The sequence below is a fragment of the Planococcus citri genome, chromosome 1 (assembly GCF_950023065.1).
Source record: "Planococcus citri chromosome 1, ihPlaCitr1.1, whole genome shotgun sequence".
In the NCBI taxonomy this organism is placed as follows: Eukaryota; Metazoa; Arthropoda; class Insecta; order Hemiptera; family Pseudococcidae; genus Planococcus; species Planococcus citri.
This window is the reverse complement of record NC_088677.1, coordinates 29,698,311-29,713,840: the sequence shown is the minus strand read 5'-3', so window position 1 is coordinate 29,713,840 and position 15,530 is coordinate 29,698,311. Positions and strand designations below refer to the sequence as shown.

The 15,530-nt window shown below is 33.2% G+C and overlaps 4 protein-coding genes across 9 annotated transcripts; 1 reads left to right on the top strand and 3 right to left on the bottom strand.

The window, feature by feature from the left end:
* Positions 1-509: 509 nt before the first annotated feature.
* Positions 510-2,476, bottom strand: l(2)k09848 (lethal (2) k09848). Its single transcript, XM_065343617.1, has 7 exons — positions 2,179-2,476; positions 1,856-2,096; positions 1,575-1,788; positions 1,399-1,500; positions 1,225-1,325; positions 947-1,148; positions 510-867 (listed from the first exon to the last, which is right to left on the bottom strand). Exons 1-7 carry the CDS (start codon positions 2,231-2,233, stop codon positions 619-621), a joined length of 1,164 nt encoding a protein of 387 aa, XP_065199689.1. The 5' UTR covers positions 2,234-2,476; the 3' UTR covers positions 510-618.
* A 527-nt stretch (positions 2,477-3,003) lies between these two features.
* Positions 3,004-8,023, bottom strand: LOC135831256 (juvenile hormone esterase-like). 4 transcript variants are annotated; one of them, XM_065343611.1, is made up of 11 exons: positions 7,820-8,023; positions 6,981-7,291; positions 6,751-6,885; positions 6,510-6,660; positions 6,021-6,206; positions 5,692-5,888; positions 5,416-5,581; positions 5,011-5,204; positions 4,645-4,786; positions 3,877-4,006; positions 3,004-3,785 (listed from the first exon to the last, which is right to left on the bottom strand). In XM_065343611.1, exons 2-11 carry the CDS (start codon positions 7,173-7,175, stop codon positions 3,635-3,637), a joined length of 1,647 nt encoding a protein of 548 aa, XP_065199683.1. In that variant the 5' UTR covers positions 7,176-7,291; positions 7,820-8,023; the 3' UTR covers positions 3,004-3,634. The 4 variants fall into 4 exon arrangements, 3 of the variants coding, with proteins under 3 accessions (XP_065199683.1, XP_065199682.1, XP_065199684.1); XM_065343610.1 differs by having other exon boundaries at positions 7,824-8,023; XM_065343612.1 differs by having other exon boundaries at positions 7,854-8,023.
* Positions 8,024-8,220: 197 nt separating this feature from the next.
* Positions 8,221-11,002, bottom strand: LOC135831258 (uridine 5'-monophosphate synthase-like). 3 transcript variants are annotated; one of them, XM_065343616.1, is made up of 8 exons: positions 10,942-11,002; positions 10,476-10,801; positions 9,953-10,213; positions 9,743-9,865; positions 9,519-9,639; positions 9,168-9,444; positions 8,746-8,954; positions 8,221-8,664 (listed from the first exon to the last, which is right to left on the bottom strand). In XM_065343616.1, exons 2-8 carry the CDS (start codon positions 10,620-10,622, stop codon positions 8,375-8,377), a joined length of 1,428 nt encoding a protein of 475 aa, XP_065199688.1. In that variant the 5' UTR covers positions 10,623-10,801; positions 10,942-11,002; the 3' UTR covers positions 8,221-8,374. The 3 variants fall into 3 exon arrangements, with proteins under 3 accessions (XP_065199688.1, XP_065199686.1, XP_065199685.1); XM_065343614.1 differs by having other exon boundaries at positions 10,476-10,807; positions 10,942-10,992; XM_065343613.1 differs by having other exon boundaries at positions 10,476-10,984.
* A 657-nt stretch (positions 11,003-11,659) lies between these two features.
* Positions 11,660-15,517, top strand: LOC135831254 (transmembrane channel-like protein 7). The gene is made up of 4 exons (XM_065343608.1): positions 11,660-12,285; positions 12,367-12,489; positions 12,580-12,680; positions 12,749-15,517. The coding sequence occupies exons 1-4, from the start codon at positions 12,102-12,104 to the stop codon at positions 14,585-14,587; spliced, it is 2,247 nt and encodes a 748-aa protein (XP_065199680.1). The 5' UTR covers positions 11,660-12,101; the 3' UTR covers positions 14,588-15,517.
* Positions 15,518-15,530: the final 13 nt, after the last annotated feature.

Sequence of the window (15,530 nt, the reverse complement as noted above, 5' to 3'; positions counted from 1 at the left end):
ATGAAATTCACTTCGCTTGAAATGAAAAAAATAAACAAAGGGTAACACTGAGATCATTGCTGCCGCAATTTTTTGCTTCGCGAAATGAAAGCGCATTTTGGTAGGAAAATTTCTGCAATAAGTAGGTAAAAGATGAATGACTTTTTTCAAATTTTCATTTCAATTTCATTGAATAATCGTGAACTTTCCTGAGATAATTAAATTAAATCATTTTGATCTATTCCTATTGGAAGGAGCAGTTCATTGGGCTGGACTGGCCCACGTCTCACGTGGTGATGAAGAAGAGCATGCAATGATACAATACAACACAACACAATGAAATTTTTCTGTAGAATAGTCGATAACAGTCATAAAAATCCGATATCTTCTCAACAATGAACCGGTGGTGGCGGTGACCTCTCATACGAATAATTATTAGTTTAATGATACAATTCTTCAAGTATACTGTCTATATCATCTCTAAGGCACAAAAACAGGCTAACTATGTAGAATTGATTACGTATTACTGATTATTGATTTTCTCTTATAAAAAACGTATATTTTCACAAATACATTCAACGACAAAATAATCATTTGTGTACACCATAATTTAAAATTAAATCAGTCACGTATCGTGATTCATTTAGTTTTTTTCCATTTTATTTTTTTAGGTTCTTCCACAGCTTTTTCGTCGATGGTCTTTCTTTTAGCTGTTTTAGAACTGGTTTCAATTTCGCTAGCATTTTGACTATCTGGTTCTAATTCATCCACTACTTTCTTTTTCTTTTTCTTCTTTACTTCAGGATCACTCGTTGTTTCACTTTTGAATTTCTTCAATTCGAACGATTCTTTCGGTAACAATGTTGTAAGTCTCGATTGCATGTACTCCTACGAACACAAAATGATAAAAAATTCATCAAACATGAAAAACACGCAGAAGTAAACTAATTACAAAAACGCAGTTTACTTTAACAAGTAATTGTCTCGTCGTAAAATCGTGTATTCTAAAATGCCTATCGAGAGATGCAGTCATGACTAAAGATTGGTTAGAGGGACAAGCTATACTTTTCACAGCACCAGTAAATCCTTTATATTTTCCAGCGAATGCATTTTTATTGCGTAAATCTACTAGCATGAGATTGCCATAGCCGCTACCAACCAACACTTGTCTGCAAATGAGTTGAAAAAATTGAAATTAATTGAGCTCAGTTAATCATTGATTGATCATTTCATTAAGTCACTTACTGATCATTCGGAGTGCGTGAAATACAAGTAAATACTTCTTCTGGTTGCTGAACATTTATTACCGGTCTTCTTTGGGGCAAAAGTGGATCGTATAATCTTACCTGTGTCAAAATTTTAAAAAAAATGAAATGAAAGTATAGAATTAGGACACATTTCAAATTTCGATGCACTTACATAACCATGACGACTGCAATTGATAATTTTATCGCTATCAGGGAAAAACGTCATATCTGATACCCAAACCGGTGCTTGAATTTGAAGTTCGTCAGGTTTAATCTGCACAAAAAAGTTCAAATTTTAGAATAATTACAAATACCTAATATCGCCGTCGAGGATCACGCATTATTTACATTTTTAGCAATGAACGTAGTCTGTCTAGTATTTAAATCGTATAATTTCAAGTCATTATCTTTGCCTCCTACAGCAACAATATTGGATTTCGTGATACTCCGCTTCATTTTCTCGACATCTTTACCAACGTTGAATTCTTCTATCAGATTTTCTTCGTCGAAAGGATATTTCAGTGACTTGATAGAACCACTTTTCAATGCTAAGAATAAAGTTCTACAAAATAAAATAATAAATAGGTACATTTCCCGATCAACAAATCAAAATTCAGTAAGACACTTACTCGTCATTTTTAAAAAATCCACCAATATTTCCGTCTGGAATGCTACAGTTTATAGTAAATTCTTCGCTGTCGACGTTGAAAGTCTTGATTCCATTTTTCATGCCGACTAAAATCTCATTCTCTAAGCTGCTGTCCCAATTTAAATATGTTATCTCATTCTTATTGGATATCAGTTCTTTATCTTTAACACAGTTTTTGGAGAATACTTTCACGTTGACATCGTTTTTTCCTACGTACGCCCCTGATCGGACAAAATCATGAATCAATTACCTATTCACAATGTAAAATCTCAAAACGTCAAGGCTAGTTCATAGACATTTTACCTTTTATTAGACCGGTTGAGGATCCGATGAATAAATTGTAGCCGTCTTTATCCATTTCAGTCGAAGATGATAAGGCTGTAGAACTTTATAAAATTACAGAACAAGTAGCACAATAACACAACAATTAACTCTGATCGCAAATTATCATTTCGTAATGATCGTGCAACGTAAAAAAATTGCAAGTTTGAAAGAATTTAGAAAAGAAATAACATTCTTTCTCATTTCGTTTCGATTTTGAAACACATTTTTCGGAAACTTTGCAAAATTCAAAAAGCATGAAAACACCACAACTTTTTGAGATTATTAAAAACGAATTTTGGCCAACTTTAAAACTTTATCATTTGGTTGTCTGTATGACGTCATATGGAACACGGTGAACACGGACGACACGTCTGCGCCTTCCGAAACCGAAACGGAATTTTGAAAATTTTTCATTTTTTTTTATACCTATAGAGAAGACTACCAAATTCAATGGAGGTGTGAGGTGTCTCATAATGTTGAATTTGTACTCCCTTTACCCTTTTCTTTCATACGCCCATAAAACCTTGTAAATAAAATATTCTTTCATACGCCCATAAAACCTTGTAAATAAAATATTGCAGTCATAAAAAAATCAGATATTTTTCCCATTGCAGTTTGCACTCAGTGCCTCACAATCTTCAAAAGTTCAAAATTCGTCAATTTTTTAATATATTTTATGATTTTTATTTTTTAAATCGAATCGCGCAGTTTCAGGAACCCCTAACCGATTTTTCAATTGCCCAGTTGCCCTATTAGCCCTACGGAGCTAAAGTTTACATCGAGACTGATATTAAACGTCAAATAGAATTTACATTTTTGCAAAAAACAAAACAACAAAGTTATATTTTCACAGGAAATCGAATAGACATTCTTAAATAGACATTCATAAAATGAAAGAAATACCACATAAGTAGGTTTCAATTACCTACCAACATACTTTTCAAAAACTCATTTTTATTCTGATCGATTGGGTATAGTCTGTCCAACGTAAGAAGCATAACGCTCTAACTGAAAAGTTTCTATTTTGCAGCCAAATAATTTTGGTTTTTATTGAAAACTTAAGGTACTTCACCACTTGCAAATAAATGTAAAACAGATTTCTAAATCATTTTTCATTTTTAAAGCCATTAGATGGATTGGGAAGTGTAGAAGAAAGATAAAAAATTAAGCAATATGCAAGATTATGTAAGGTTTTTGCCTAAATGAACGTAAATAGATCAAAAAATTGTTTCAAATTTTCGTCTCGAGTATTGATGCATCCTAAGTTGACAAATAAATATGAAATTATTTGGCTACGAAACAGAAACTTTTCAGTTAGAGCGTTATGCTTCTTAAGTTGGACAGACTATAGTTCATCGTTCGCCTCAACAAAAATGAACCAGCATTGCTTCTTTGTTGTATTTTTTTTATTGATATCCACATTTAAAAATGACTTTCAGCTCTCACCAAGAATATTTTCTAAAAATTCAGATTCTTCTTTCATAAACTCATTCTTCATTTGAAGCGTTCCTCCTTGTATATGCAAATAATTCAAATCGCTTGATTCGACAGGATCCCAAATCCGCTTATCTTTATAATTCGGATCTCTGGTACATAAAAAACAATTATACAATACATAAGTAGGTATGTGCTGTTTTTGTTGTAGAAATATACGAAATTGCATTGGTGATTACCTACCCATTAGCAGCAAAATTAGTCCACAAGTCGAGCATTTGTTCAGAAACAATTAAATCCACACCCTTGGTAACTGGTGTTATCTCAGAAGACCAATTGAATAAGCTGATGAGCTCATCTCCATGAATAACACCTGAATAAGATTATTTTATATTACTATATTTTCGATTAGGTACTTAGATATAAAACGTTAAATAAGTAGGTACCGAAACATGTTGAAATTGTGTTTTCTCATGTCTTCTCACAAGGGAATCTCTCGGAGTGTCCGCCTCTGATTTGAACGGGGCCTCTATTTTTGGAAAGAGCGTGGTCAGAAACACTCATTGCAAAAGTTATTTCCCTACGAACAGAAAAATTTTGATTTTTTGTATTTCTTCATCATAAATATTCTGGTCAGGAATACGCTTTATTTTGAGATGTTAACCTGGAAATCGGATAAAATGTGGATAAATCGTATACTCAAATTGATTTCCACGTCCCCCTGAAAATTTCTTAAACTTCTGGATAAATTGAAAATCATGCCAGAGGTTCCAGAATGGTCAGAAATGATGAAATTTGGTTCGAGAGAGTGGATATTAGTTTTAGGACTATTTTCACCATATCTATAACTCGTCAAAAATGGTCAAATCAGTTTAGGCAGCTTAAATTTTCGCTATGGGGTTTCAGACCATGCTTTATTATCCATAAATCGTGGTCTTGATCAAATCGAAAGTAGGTACGGTACCTCGAGAGGTTCCCTTGTTAGTTTGATTAAAATAATAAAAAGCTTACCAAATTCAACACTGGCGTTGGGGATCATTGTCTTGGCAAATGATTCTTCATTCTTGTGATCGTAATAATAAAAGTATTTTGGTCCTTGATACAATGCCATGGATTTTTTTGTGAACCACAGATATTTTAGCGATGAAAACATCTATTGCAGACAATTTTACTATATGATTTTATGTTTTTATCCAAACCCTGACAAACCACATGGACAAAGACATCTATACAATTGATCAATCTGAAATTTAAGATCTATACTGAATAGGAATTTTGATTTCTGTAATTCTACAGAAAGTGGCTTGTCAGGTACATTCTTTATTATTTTAATGATGACTGGTGACTTTCAGCATAGGTATAAGTAAGTACAGGTACCTTTGAGAAACCATAGGCGTCTTGGGAGATGTTGTTTTCACCAAAATAATGTTTTTTGTATGTTTCTGTTATGAAGTCCAGTCGCTCAGGATCTTTAACGTGACACCCATATCCGAATATTAAAGGAAATAGCTCTTTGTAATTTTCATTCAATTCATCCAATAAAGCTGTGCAATCCGGGCGAAAATACTGAACTGTATAGTAGAAAAAAAAAGGTCATCAGCGTACAACTGAATATAGGATTAGCGCATTGGCTAAGTAGACGATTTAAAAAAAATTAGCGCTCCATTTCTTGTTTCATTATAGATATTGTGCGAAAATTCAAAAATTCAAGCATATAATATTCGAATTAGTCTCTTAAATGCATTATTGAGATAATATAAAACATCGGATACGTGAACGTACATAAGGCCATCATGCCTCCTTCATCAGAATTCATTCCCATCATCCAAGGAATGTCTGAATTTCTTTGGATTAAATTTGTAGGATCGTCGACTAGAAAAGCTCCAGGAACGTTTTCACTTTCTATTATCGGGCTCCATGGCATCGATGGTATCATAATTCCATGGGTCTGGAATAATTTACTTGAGTTTACACAATATTATCACCTACCTACATATTTTGATAACCTCTAACCCAACAGATGCTTAAATCTTTACAATCATTTTGCCATCGACTTACGAAGAAATCATTGTTATGAGAAGCTAATTCTTTAGCTGGAATGCTTTTCAGACACTTCACTAAATCATCCGAAGTTTTAACATCGTCTCCAGTACAATCAACCATAGAACCAAGTTTCCAAGCAGCCAATCTTCCCTGATAGCATAGGTCGAAACTGAAAGGGTCCCCACTTTGAGAAATAACACGATGAAATAAACCTGTAGGTAATAAAAAATATTAATGCAAATTTATTCAATCGACGAGTCATTTTGAAACCTATTGAGCATTTTGCTTTGCATCAATGGTAGGTCTAGGTACGTTTGTATGTAAATGTGTTACCTGATAGGTACCTTTTGCAAGAGGAGAAAGTAACGTCAACGAAGTTGTCATACCCCCAGAACTACCTCCGAATATTGTCACTCTATCCTTATCTCCTCCAAAATCAGCGATGTACTTTTGTACCCATTGTAGCACAGCGACTCCGTCTTTCAGACCGTAATTCCCCGGTAATGTTTCATCTTCAGTGCTAAGAAATCCTAAAAGTTTTATACTTGTGATATTTGCTAATGCGGAATTCATAATACCTAATGCTAGTTTTTGCAGAAAATTAAATTTCTTACAAAAGAAGTCCTTTGCATATTTTAGGTAGGTTAGTATCTTTGAATTGAAAGGACAAATTCAAGCATGAAAATAAAAAGAGAAAAAGTGCATACTTTCCCTCAAGAAAGTATTTAGAAATTTTTAAAAAAATTTTCATGAAAATTTTACTCCAACTTTCCAAAACAGAAGCTCACAAATCCCACAAAAAATGCATTGGAAATACATGCATAGGCACGTACCTAGAATTCCTAATCTGTAATGAAACGTGATCAGAATAACGTCTCTGTCCATTAAGTAATGGGGTCCATATCTATGAGGTAGAGCATCTCCATACATAAAACGACCACCAAATGTGAGTACCATTACGGGTAGCAAAGTTTCATTTGTAATCTTTAAACACATGATACATAAGCAACAAATAAGTAAGGTATCTGCATTCACAAAGTAATTTATGTAGGTACATTTAATTTTGTTACCTACTTTTGGGGTATAAACATTCAAATAAAGGCAATCTTCTTGGCCAATAACGCCTGCTTCAAAGTAATGATAAATGCAAGAAGGTGGTAAAACAGTAGCATCTCTTATACCTTCCCATGGTTGAGCGAGGATCGGATTCTAATCAAATATAACATTCGTTCATTATTCACTATGCAGAGGTATCTATCTGAACAAAAATGAAAATATGATGAGTGAATATTTAAAGTAGGTACCTGGAACCGTAACTTCCCCACAGGAGGCTCTGCATATGGGATGCCATAAAAGGAGTAAAATGTTCTACCTGATCTACTCTTAGAAACTTCACCTTTCAGAATTCCTTGTTTTGTTTTTAATAGGATTCCATTAGTCAAATTTACAAAAAAAGCGAATATTATAAAATTGAACGATTTGTGCCCAAACATGATCATTTTTTCGTTTTGGTGCTTGGAAAAAATCTTTACGTGTTCATTTCACTTGTATGTTGATATCTAGGTAGGTATGCCTGTTTACTATGTAGGATACAGTTCATACTATCTCTCTAAATCTGAAAAAATGTTTTTCTATTTTAATTCAAGTCAAATTTCACTAACTCAGAGAGGCAGATATAACTACCATTGAATTAGTGAAACAGTTCCTACTACACGTTAATTAGTTAAATGCATTCAATGTAGGTAGGTATCCTATAACTAAATGTCTGCGTGGATCGCATCTACGTATTTATAGTCTTGCAATTATTTTAGGATTTTTTTCGCTGAAAGTTTGCCTTCACAGTTACCTATGTAGATATAGGCATGCAAAATCATATTATAAATTCAATTTGCCGGTAAAAATGGTAGGCATATAGGAAAAATACTAAGCATACTCGTATTTATGGGTTATTGAAGGCTAACAACTTTGAAAGATCCACAGATCTCGTCAAAATCGTATTTTGCGTTTGTACAAACACTAACTCTTTATCTCTAATCTAAATTCACAATTCCAAAAAAAAAACAAAAAAAAAATACATTCGGCAATAATCAATCGTACGTAGGTCTAGGTACACGTTTTAAAAACACATTTAGGTAAGTATTACCTACTTATAGATGTAGTAGATCGTTTGCACTTACAAAACCGATATTTCCAGGAAAAAATCGAATGAGAAAAAATCGCGATCAGTATAGTGTACTCAAAACGCAACAACTGAACTTCTTCTTAATTCTATTGATTTAACGAATCACCGATGATAAAATAATGAATATAAAGTGGACTCAAGCATAGGCATAATATACTTATTTCAAACGATTAACAGAAAAATGTGACGATCATTGATGAAACCGGTTTGACAGACGAATATACCTGTATGTATTCCAGTAGAAGGGTAGGTCTAGGTAGCCTATATCTAAGATAATAGCGTATAAAGGCCTATATCATGGGATACCAGAAATCTGTACCTACGCACTATTCTCAAATTAGAGACAAAAATTAAATAACGGCTTGGTAATAAAGAAATGTATTAAATACATGAATATCTAATTATCATCATATTTACATAGGTAAGTTAATGGCATATTGCCAGTAAATTTAACCAGGCACCTAAGTATATCATCATTCATCACATTGGACAATGGGTTGAGGGAACTAGAGTGAACTATGTATCACTAAAACGCTTTAAATACGCATTCCACAACAATAATTGTTCATTTTTTACCAGCTCAGCAATATTTTCTGAGCTATTGTAACGCAATTTAATTATATCAGCGCTTATATCTTGAACAATAATTTCAGATGAATAAAAAGAGTCATTTGACGATTGCGCAACATTGCTGGAGTTCTTTAAATCTGACGCCATATGGATATAATTCAGAGGAATTGTAGAATTTTTACTGCTGACAAAACCAGTAACTTCTTCAAAAAGTTTCAAAGTGATATCAATGGAACCTAATTATGTAATAATGTTAAAATATCCATTAGAAAAGTAAATTTTTTGTAATTAGGGTCATAATACTAGAGAAAATTTACTTTTTTCGAAATTCGATCCTGCTAGTGCATCGACGATGCTGGGAGATGCGACAACGAATACTCCTTTTTCTGGAAATCGATCTTTGATAAGAGATTTGATCAAAAGCAACGTATTTTCACCGGAAATAGGATAGATGGTTAATAAATCAACAAATTTGAATCGTCGACGACACTGCTCGAACAATACGTCTCCATCTTCTGATAATTTACTGAAATCAGTTTTTAAATTTTTATTTCATGTACCTAGGTAGTTAATTTGGTATATTTCGAATTTCAACTTTGAAAGTCAATTAGGTAAAATTTTAATTTTTTTTCTCATCTTTGGCCAAAATTTGATTTTTAAAAAGTCATTGCTGCGGTGATAACACCAAATCAACTGGATTTGTACAGGTTAGTAGGTATGCCAAGGATGAAAAATTTACCTGTCATCCATCAGAAGAAAGTTATGTTTTCTAGAAATTTCAACAAGTCGTATCAACTGCAATTCCTCAGCTTTTTCAAATACGTTCCAACATATACTGAGCATGCAGATATATGGACCAATAAGTTCAGCAACTTGTGAGGTAATTTCCACACTTGGATTGATAAATTCCACACATAAATTACTCTTTTTTGCTGACATTAATTTCAATAATTTTTGACTGATTTGGGATTTGCACGAGTCAATTCGTTTTTCATATTGTATTGATTTTCTCCTGCCTGAAAAAATTCATGAATATTTTTAATTTAAAAAAAAAATTGAAAAAAGTCTAATAATAATGCTGTGTACGTACTCAAATATGTATTTGTTATGACATCGCCATTTGGAGAGCATTTAAATTCGGAAAACCCTTTCATAGAACTATCATATTGATTTTCTGCTATGAGTTTTTCATCAAATAATATTTGAAGGAACTGAAATTTAAAAAAAAAAAAACAGACTGCTTGGTAAAAAGACGAATCCATGGTACAGTATGATCAATTACTAATGCAAGAAAAATTCTACTTTTTTTTTTACCTGGGACATTGTCATCAATGAGTGAAGTTTGTATCCCAATTTTTCAAGATTTTCATCTCCTCCTTGCTCCAAATTGATTATACTATAAATATCTTTAACCTTCATTCCAGTATTTTCAATATCCTGAAACAAACCAAATTTCGAATACACTATATTAGACCTATATTCGGAATTCAAAACCTTTTTCGACCTTAATCAACGAATATCTACTTTAATGACTCCTAAAATACTTCTACCACTGGCCACCACTTCTTCAACCAAAATACAATATTCATTTTTTAGAATTCTGCCATGAATTCGCTGATCAGTTGAATGACGCGAAGGCTCTTTATTCCACATTATCAATGGTTTATGTACTTTAGAAGCTAAAAGAACGCCGAAAGGTAATCCGCCATAGGTGACTCCGCATACTGCAGAATAATTTAAATTTGCTTCAACGCAAAATTTACTCGCATGCTCACATATTTTATCCTACAGCACCAAAAACAGAAAAACAAATAAGTAAACACATTGTCGATAGTCAAACGGGAGAAATAGGTACCTACTTTCCTGCGTGCAGTTCTCAGAAAGATTGGGTATCATAGCCGACGAGAATTTTTGGGGTAAAATGTGGGTTGGCAGCGCTAAGCTACTACATCAAAACACATTTTGATTACGAAAATTTTCGCCAGCTATGCCCGATATTTCTAGGGACCTTGTAGGTAGGTACGTAGGTAGAGGTACTTCTACTTACCATCAATGATGGGTATCCATAAACAAGTAACAAATCAAACCACGCATTCACTTCACAACCAGAAGGAGAATAAAATTTACCGAATTTGAGAACACCGGCATTGAATAATTCAACAGCTAATTCTCTCACTATCAGTTCCGAAACCATGATTTTTGTTGCAAATAAAATTATGTGAATCGAAATAAGGAAATTTTTAGCTGAAAAATGCTGTTGTATACCGCCTAACACCCATTAATACAATATCAAATCAGTTATATAATAATATGATTGAGTCGCTTACTCACGTGTACTAACTTTATTTTATCCGTTTCATAATTGGATGTAATCTATAACTTGGAATCAGAGATAGCATTAAGAAGGTTATCATTATTTCATAATACAAAAGTAGGAAGAAGCAATAACTTCTCAACCACCACTTGAATCATTCTGACAGTTACATCCATGATGGAAAGTACCTACTACCTACCTACTCTGTTGTCGCAGTAGCAATTCCAGCACTGGATGCAGCCAGCCGCCAGGTACTCTCTGGAAAACTTTTTATATTAAAAATAGTCTAATCAGTGTCGATCAAAATGTGCTAATACATATACTATGTAATCAAGTACTCACTTATCTTAATTTCGTATGGATGACCTTTTTTCATTTAGAAAACACCTATATTCGTTTGAGTCGATGAGTCCACAAAGTTACCTATCTAATTAATGATTTTATCAGCTAAGTACATTATAAGTACTCTGTTACTTCAAAGAGATGTATTGTATCTCAACCTTCTTGGTTCACTTCTATAAATCATAAGAATAGTTTTTATTGGATCATCCAATAATGTCTACTTATCTCTATAGCACACATTTCTCAGGTAGGTATAAACTTATCTACATACGTTAAATACAAACATAATATTTGAAATTTGAATTTTATATTCCTTTCCAAGTAGGTACCTATCATTAATAAAATGGATGAACAACAGAGTACAGAGTGACATTGTTTATTCAAACAATATGTCGGCTAAACTTTGCATCGAAATAGAAGTGAATGAGTTCAAATTAGTGAATAAATGAATCAATAAAACGTAAAATTAATCGAAAATTTACATTTTAAAATTAAAATGCAGAAAACGAATAAAAATTTTAATAAAAATGGAAAAACAAAAAACGCTCGGAGCGCAGCGCTCCGCTGGAAGAGGCTGGAAGTGCAGTCAGTGCTACCAGTTTGGAATAAGTAATGAGAAAGGGAAAAGCTGGAAAAACTGAGAGAAAATGGAGGAAATAGGAATGGATCCTTTGGAAAAATGAAAAGCGATAATGTAAACTGAACGTGTGTATGAAACGCGCAGAAGAGAGGCGTATATTTCAGCAACTGCGATGTAAAAATAATACTCATTTTTAAGCTAATTTAATTGAATAATTTCTCGTCGTATTTCAAATTTTCGCGAGTTGTGCTCTTTTATTTTCATTCTTCCAAGTTCATTGATCTATTCGCAGTTTCGTCTGGTTCATTCAACGATGTGACTAATATAATCTTATCATTATCAGCGGTGATGGCTGCTGAGCTGTATACTTGAAAATGGCTTTTGAACATAAAAGAAATCCATTTTCTATCTAAATTATCAGCTACATTACAAAAAAAATGTCTGGTTCCGGCGGAGAAAGGAAAAAACGCGTTTTGGTCCCTGGCGGTGGCAGAGGCTGGGAAGAAGCTGGAGGAGAATTCTATCAAGAAAGCTATCCTGGCGCAGAACTGGATTTAGAAGTAATGCAAAATGATCCTCATCGGATTTCCACTCTGCTTCCGAGCAAGAAAACAAGAACAGGTATATTTAGCTACCTATCATTGTATATCTCAATTTATAATCAACGACTCGAGTATTAATTGCTTTCCTTTGTACGTACAGGGACCGTTGTAAAGGATCAAAAATTGACTACTCTTCGTCATCGCACAACACTCAGATCTCATTATCAAGCTACGGTTGTTCCTAATAACGATATACAAATATCATTACTGCCAGATCTTTCAGGTATATGAATTTTCATTGGTAATATGACGACAACAACAACCTACCTATTAGATTCATATTTCTTAACTTGTATAATTTTTTTCTTCACAGAAAACTTATCCAACGAAAAATTACTCTGGGAAGAAATCATGAGAATAAAAGCTATGCCGGTAAACATGGCTCAGAAGAAAGAAATGAAATCTAAATTATTAGTAAGTAAACTCCCCTTCATTCAAAACGAAATGAAAAATCAATAATCACGAATCCTTTTTCTGTCCAGAGTCGAGATACGCTCCGGTTGCAAGGATTCAAGCAATTCAAATGGAAAAAGAAACAGTCGTGGATGCAGTTGAAAGTACGTTTGAAAGAAACCAGCGAAAAATTAACACTGTGGCGTAACAGTTTGAAAAAAATCGAAGGCTACTATGGTACAGGCGTCGTATCATTTTTTTTATTCGTAAAATGGATGATATTTTTAAATTTAGTGTTATCTTCGATAGTGCTGATATTTGTGATTTTGCCCAACATCTACGTAACTAATTTCACCCCATTTAACGATTGCACGTTGGTGGACAACACTTCGTTGTATTTTTCTAATGAAACAGCCGAAGCTGTCAATGTTCTAAACGACGTTTCCGTCTTGCTGAACGTAATTTTCAATTCGAAATGGATGATCACTTCTCCTCTGTATTATGCCTACTACAAAGATTGTGATTTAGACTTGTACTATCTGAAAATACCGCTTCCTTTAGCGTATATTCTAGCGATGGTCATGTGTTTCGTATACAGTTTCATATCGGTTTTGAAAAACGCCGCCGATGGTTTCAAGCACAAATTACTCGAAAGTCAAGGCCAATTCTACGTCTATTGCAACGTTGTATTCTCAGGCTGGGATTTCTGTATTCAAAACGAACGATCAGCCAGAGTGAAACATAAAGCCATATACAACGAAATAGTCGGACGATTGAACGTCGAAAAACGCAAAGAACAGTTCAAAAATCTCTCTAAACAAGATTGGTGCAAATTATTCTTCATTCGGAGTATCATAAACGTGATCATTGTATCGCTTCTGGCCATCGCCGGTTTGGTAATATTTTTGGCATTCAAGTCTTCCAACGAGCAGAATATGGATAAGTCGAAATGGTTCATGCAGATTCTGGTCGAATTCACTCCAGCCGGTTGTATAATATTTTTCAATCTCGTATTCCCCGTTATATTTCGTTGGCTGGCGAAATTTGAAAAATTCAGCCCTATTTTTACCGCTCAAATAACCATCGTCAGAACCATATTGCTGAGATTATCTTCGCTTTGTGTTTTACTAGCGTCGGTCAATGAAGTAATCCATGTCCGGTCTGGATTGGATGGAAAAACTTGGGAATCTGATTTAGGCCGAGAGTTGTATAAATTACTAATATTGAGTATTTTTATGCAGATTTTGTACACGTTTTTGTTAAACTTCCCGAGGAGTTTTTTGGCTAAACATTGCCAAAATCGATTCATTCAGTGTATCGGGAAACAAGAATTCGATTTGCCAGGTCATGTGCTGGATGTCGTCTACGTTCAAACTATCATCTGGTTGGGCAGTTTTTACGCTCCTCTGCTATCGGTTATGGGCGTGCTGACATTTTTATTTATGTTTTATATTAAAAAATTCGCCTGTTTGGTGAATTGTCGACCCGCGTCCAATGTCTATTACGCTTCTCGTTCTCAATCGCTTTATATGTTTATATTGCTAGTTTCATTCGCCTTCAGTATCATACCCTGGATATATTCTATCGCCTTTATCGAACCATCCAAGACAAACGGTCCTTTTAAAAATTACGACACAGTATGGACAATTATCGTTCAGACGTTCCATAAATTTCCTAATTGGCTTAGCAAGGCTTTAAATTTTCTCATTTCGTCCACTGTTGGAATACCGATCATTATAATTTTATCGATAATCAATTATTATTACTACGCTATATACAGAGTTAATAAACAAATGGTTTTAGTCTTGAAAAGGCAATTAATTCTCGAAGGTCATGATAAACAATTTTTACTCAATCGTTTAAGCGCTTTTATTAAACAGCAGCAAGAGCGTTATAGGCCTCGAAACGTCGAAATGCCCAATATTTAAACTGTTCTTCCCGAAATATTACTTTTCTTCCATGAAGTATTTTCAGAATCCAGTGATTTTTCTATTACTCATTTTAATTACATTAATTTTATAACTCCACCTAGTTCGTAAATCGCTTCGAAAGACATTATCATCGAGATCTCGTATGCACAACAAAAGTACTTAACTAATTAATTAAATAACGTATTTATAAAACCGATGTTTTAATTTTTAAATTACATTCAACCGATTTGCACAAAATACAATCAAAATTTTACATATACGTATTAAAAAAAAAGAATTAAAAACAATTTTCTAAAATTGTAGTTCCTTAATTTTGATTATAGAAATTATTTATATATTCGACGTATACTATTTTTTTTTATTTATCGTGTACGTGAATTTTATACTATTTGTAAAAGTTTATGTTTTTCTTTGTGATTAAGAATGTGACTCGAATTAGGTTTTAATGGAAGTATTTTTTCTTTCCTTAGTGTTTTGTTTACGTATTAAAAATACCCAACGAATTACACCAAATTTGAAATTTTAGTTTCATGTTACCAATTTTTTTAAAAAATGTGTGCGTAAATCATCTAGTCATTGAGTATTTTGTGTTGATGAATAAACTTCCTTCGTGTTTTATTTTTATCAAATTCTATGTTTATAGATCTCAGTATTTTTATAACCTGAATATACCTGTGTGTTTAACATTGAGGAACAATTTTTTGTAATTTGAATATTGTGAAAGGTTTAGATCTGAAAAATAGTCATTCTAACTAGTCCGTGTGGTATTATCGAAATTTAGCTATTATCACTTTTTATCGAATAAGGCTTTTTTTTTGGTTAATTTAACTTTCACGCTTTGTGTTTGCAGCTGCCGTTTGTTTTTTCTTGTCAGAAATTTTGTATGTATTTTTATTTTCAAAATAAAGTATTTCAATTTCATAGTAATACGTTATTTTTG

Bases quoted from the DNA above. Each gene is read 5' to 3' on its own strand.
- LOC135831258 (XM_065343616.1), bottom strand. From the start codon at position 10,622: ATGGTTTCGGAACTGATAGTGAGAGAATTAGCTGTTGAATTATTCAAT. The intron at 9,866-9,952 runs GTAGATATTCGT...GGTTTGTTTCAG, and splicing joins GTATTTTAGGAGTCATTAAA to GATATTGAAAATACTGGAAT. The intron at 8,955-9,167 runs GTAAATTTTTCA...AACTGATTTCAG, and splicing joins TTTCTTCTGATGGATGACAG to TAAATTATCAGAAGATGGAG.
- LOC135831254 (XM_065343608.1), top strand. From the start codon at position 12,102: ATGTCTGGTTCCGGCGGAGAAAGGAAAAAACGCGTTTTGGTCCCTGGC. The intron at 12,490-12,579 runs GTATATGAATTT...TTTTCTTCACAG, and splicing joins ATTACTGCCAGATCTTTCAG to AAAACTTATCCAACGAAAAA. The intron at 12,681-12,748 runs GTAAGTAAACTC...TTTTCTGTCCAG, and splicing joins AAATGAAATCTAAATTATTA to AGTCGAGATACGCTCCGGTT.
- LOC135831256 (XM_065343611.1), bottom strand. From the start codon at position 7,175: ATGATCATGTTTGGGCACAAATCGTTCAATTTTATAATATTCGCTTTT. The intron at 5,205-5,415 runs GTACGTTCACGT...TCTACTATACAG, and splicing joins AGGAGGCATGATGGCCTTAT to TTCAGTATTTTCGCCCGGAT. The intron at 4,787-5,010 runs GTACCTGTACTT...TGTCTGCAATAG, and splicing joins ACGCCTATGGTTTCTCAAAG to ATGTTTTCATCGCTAAAATA.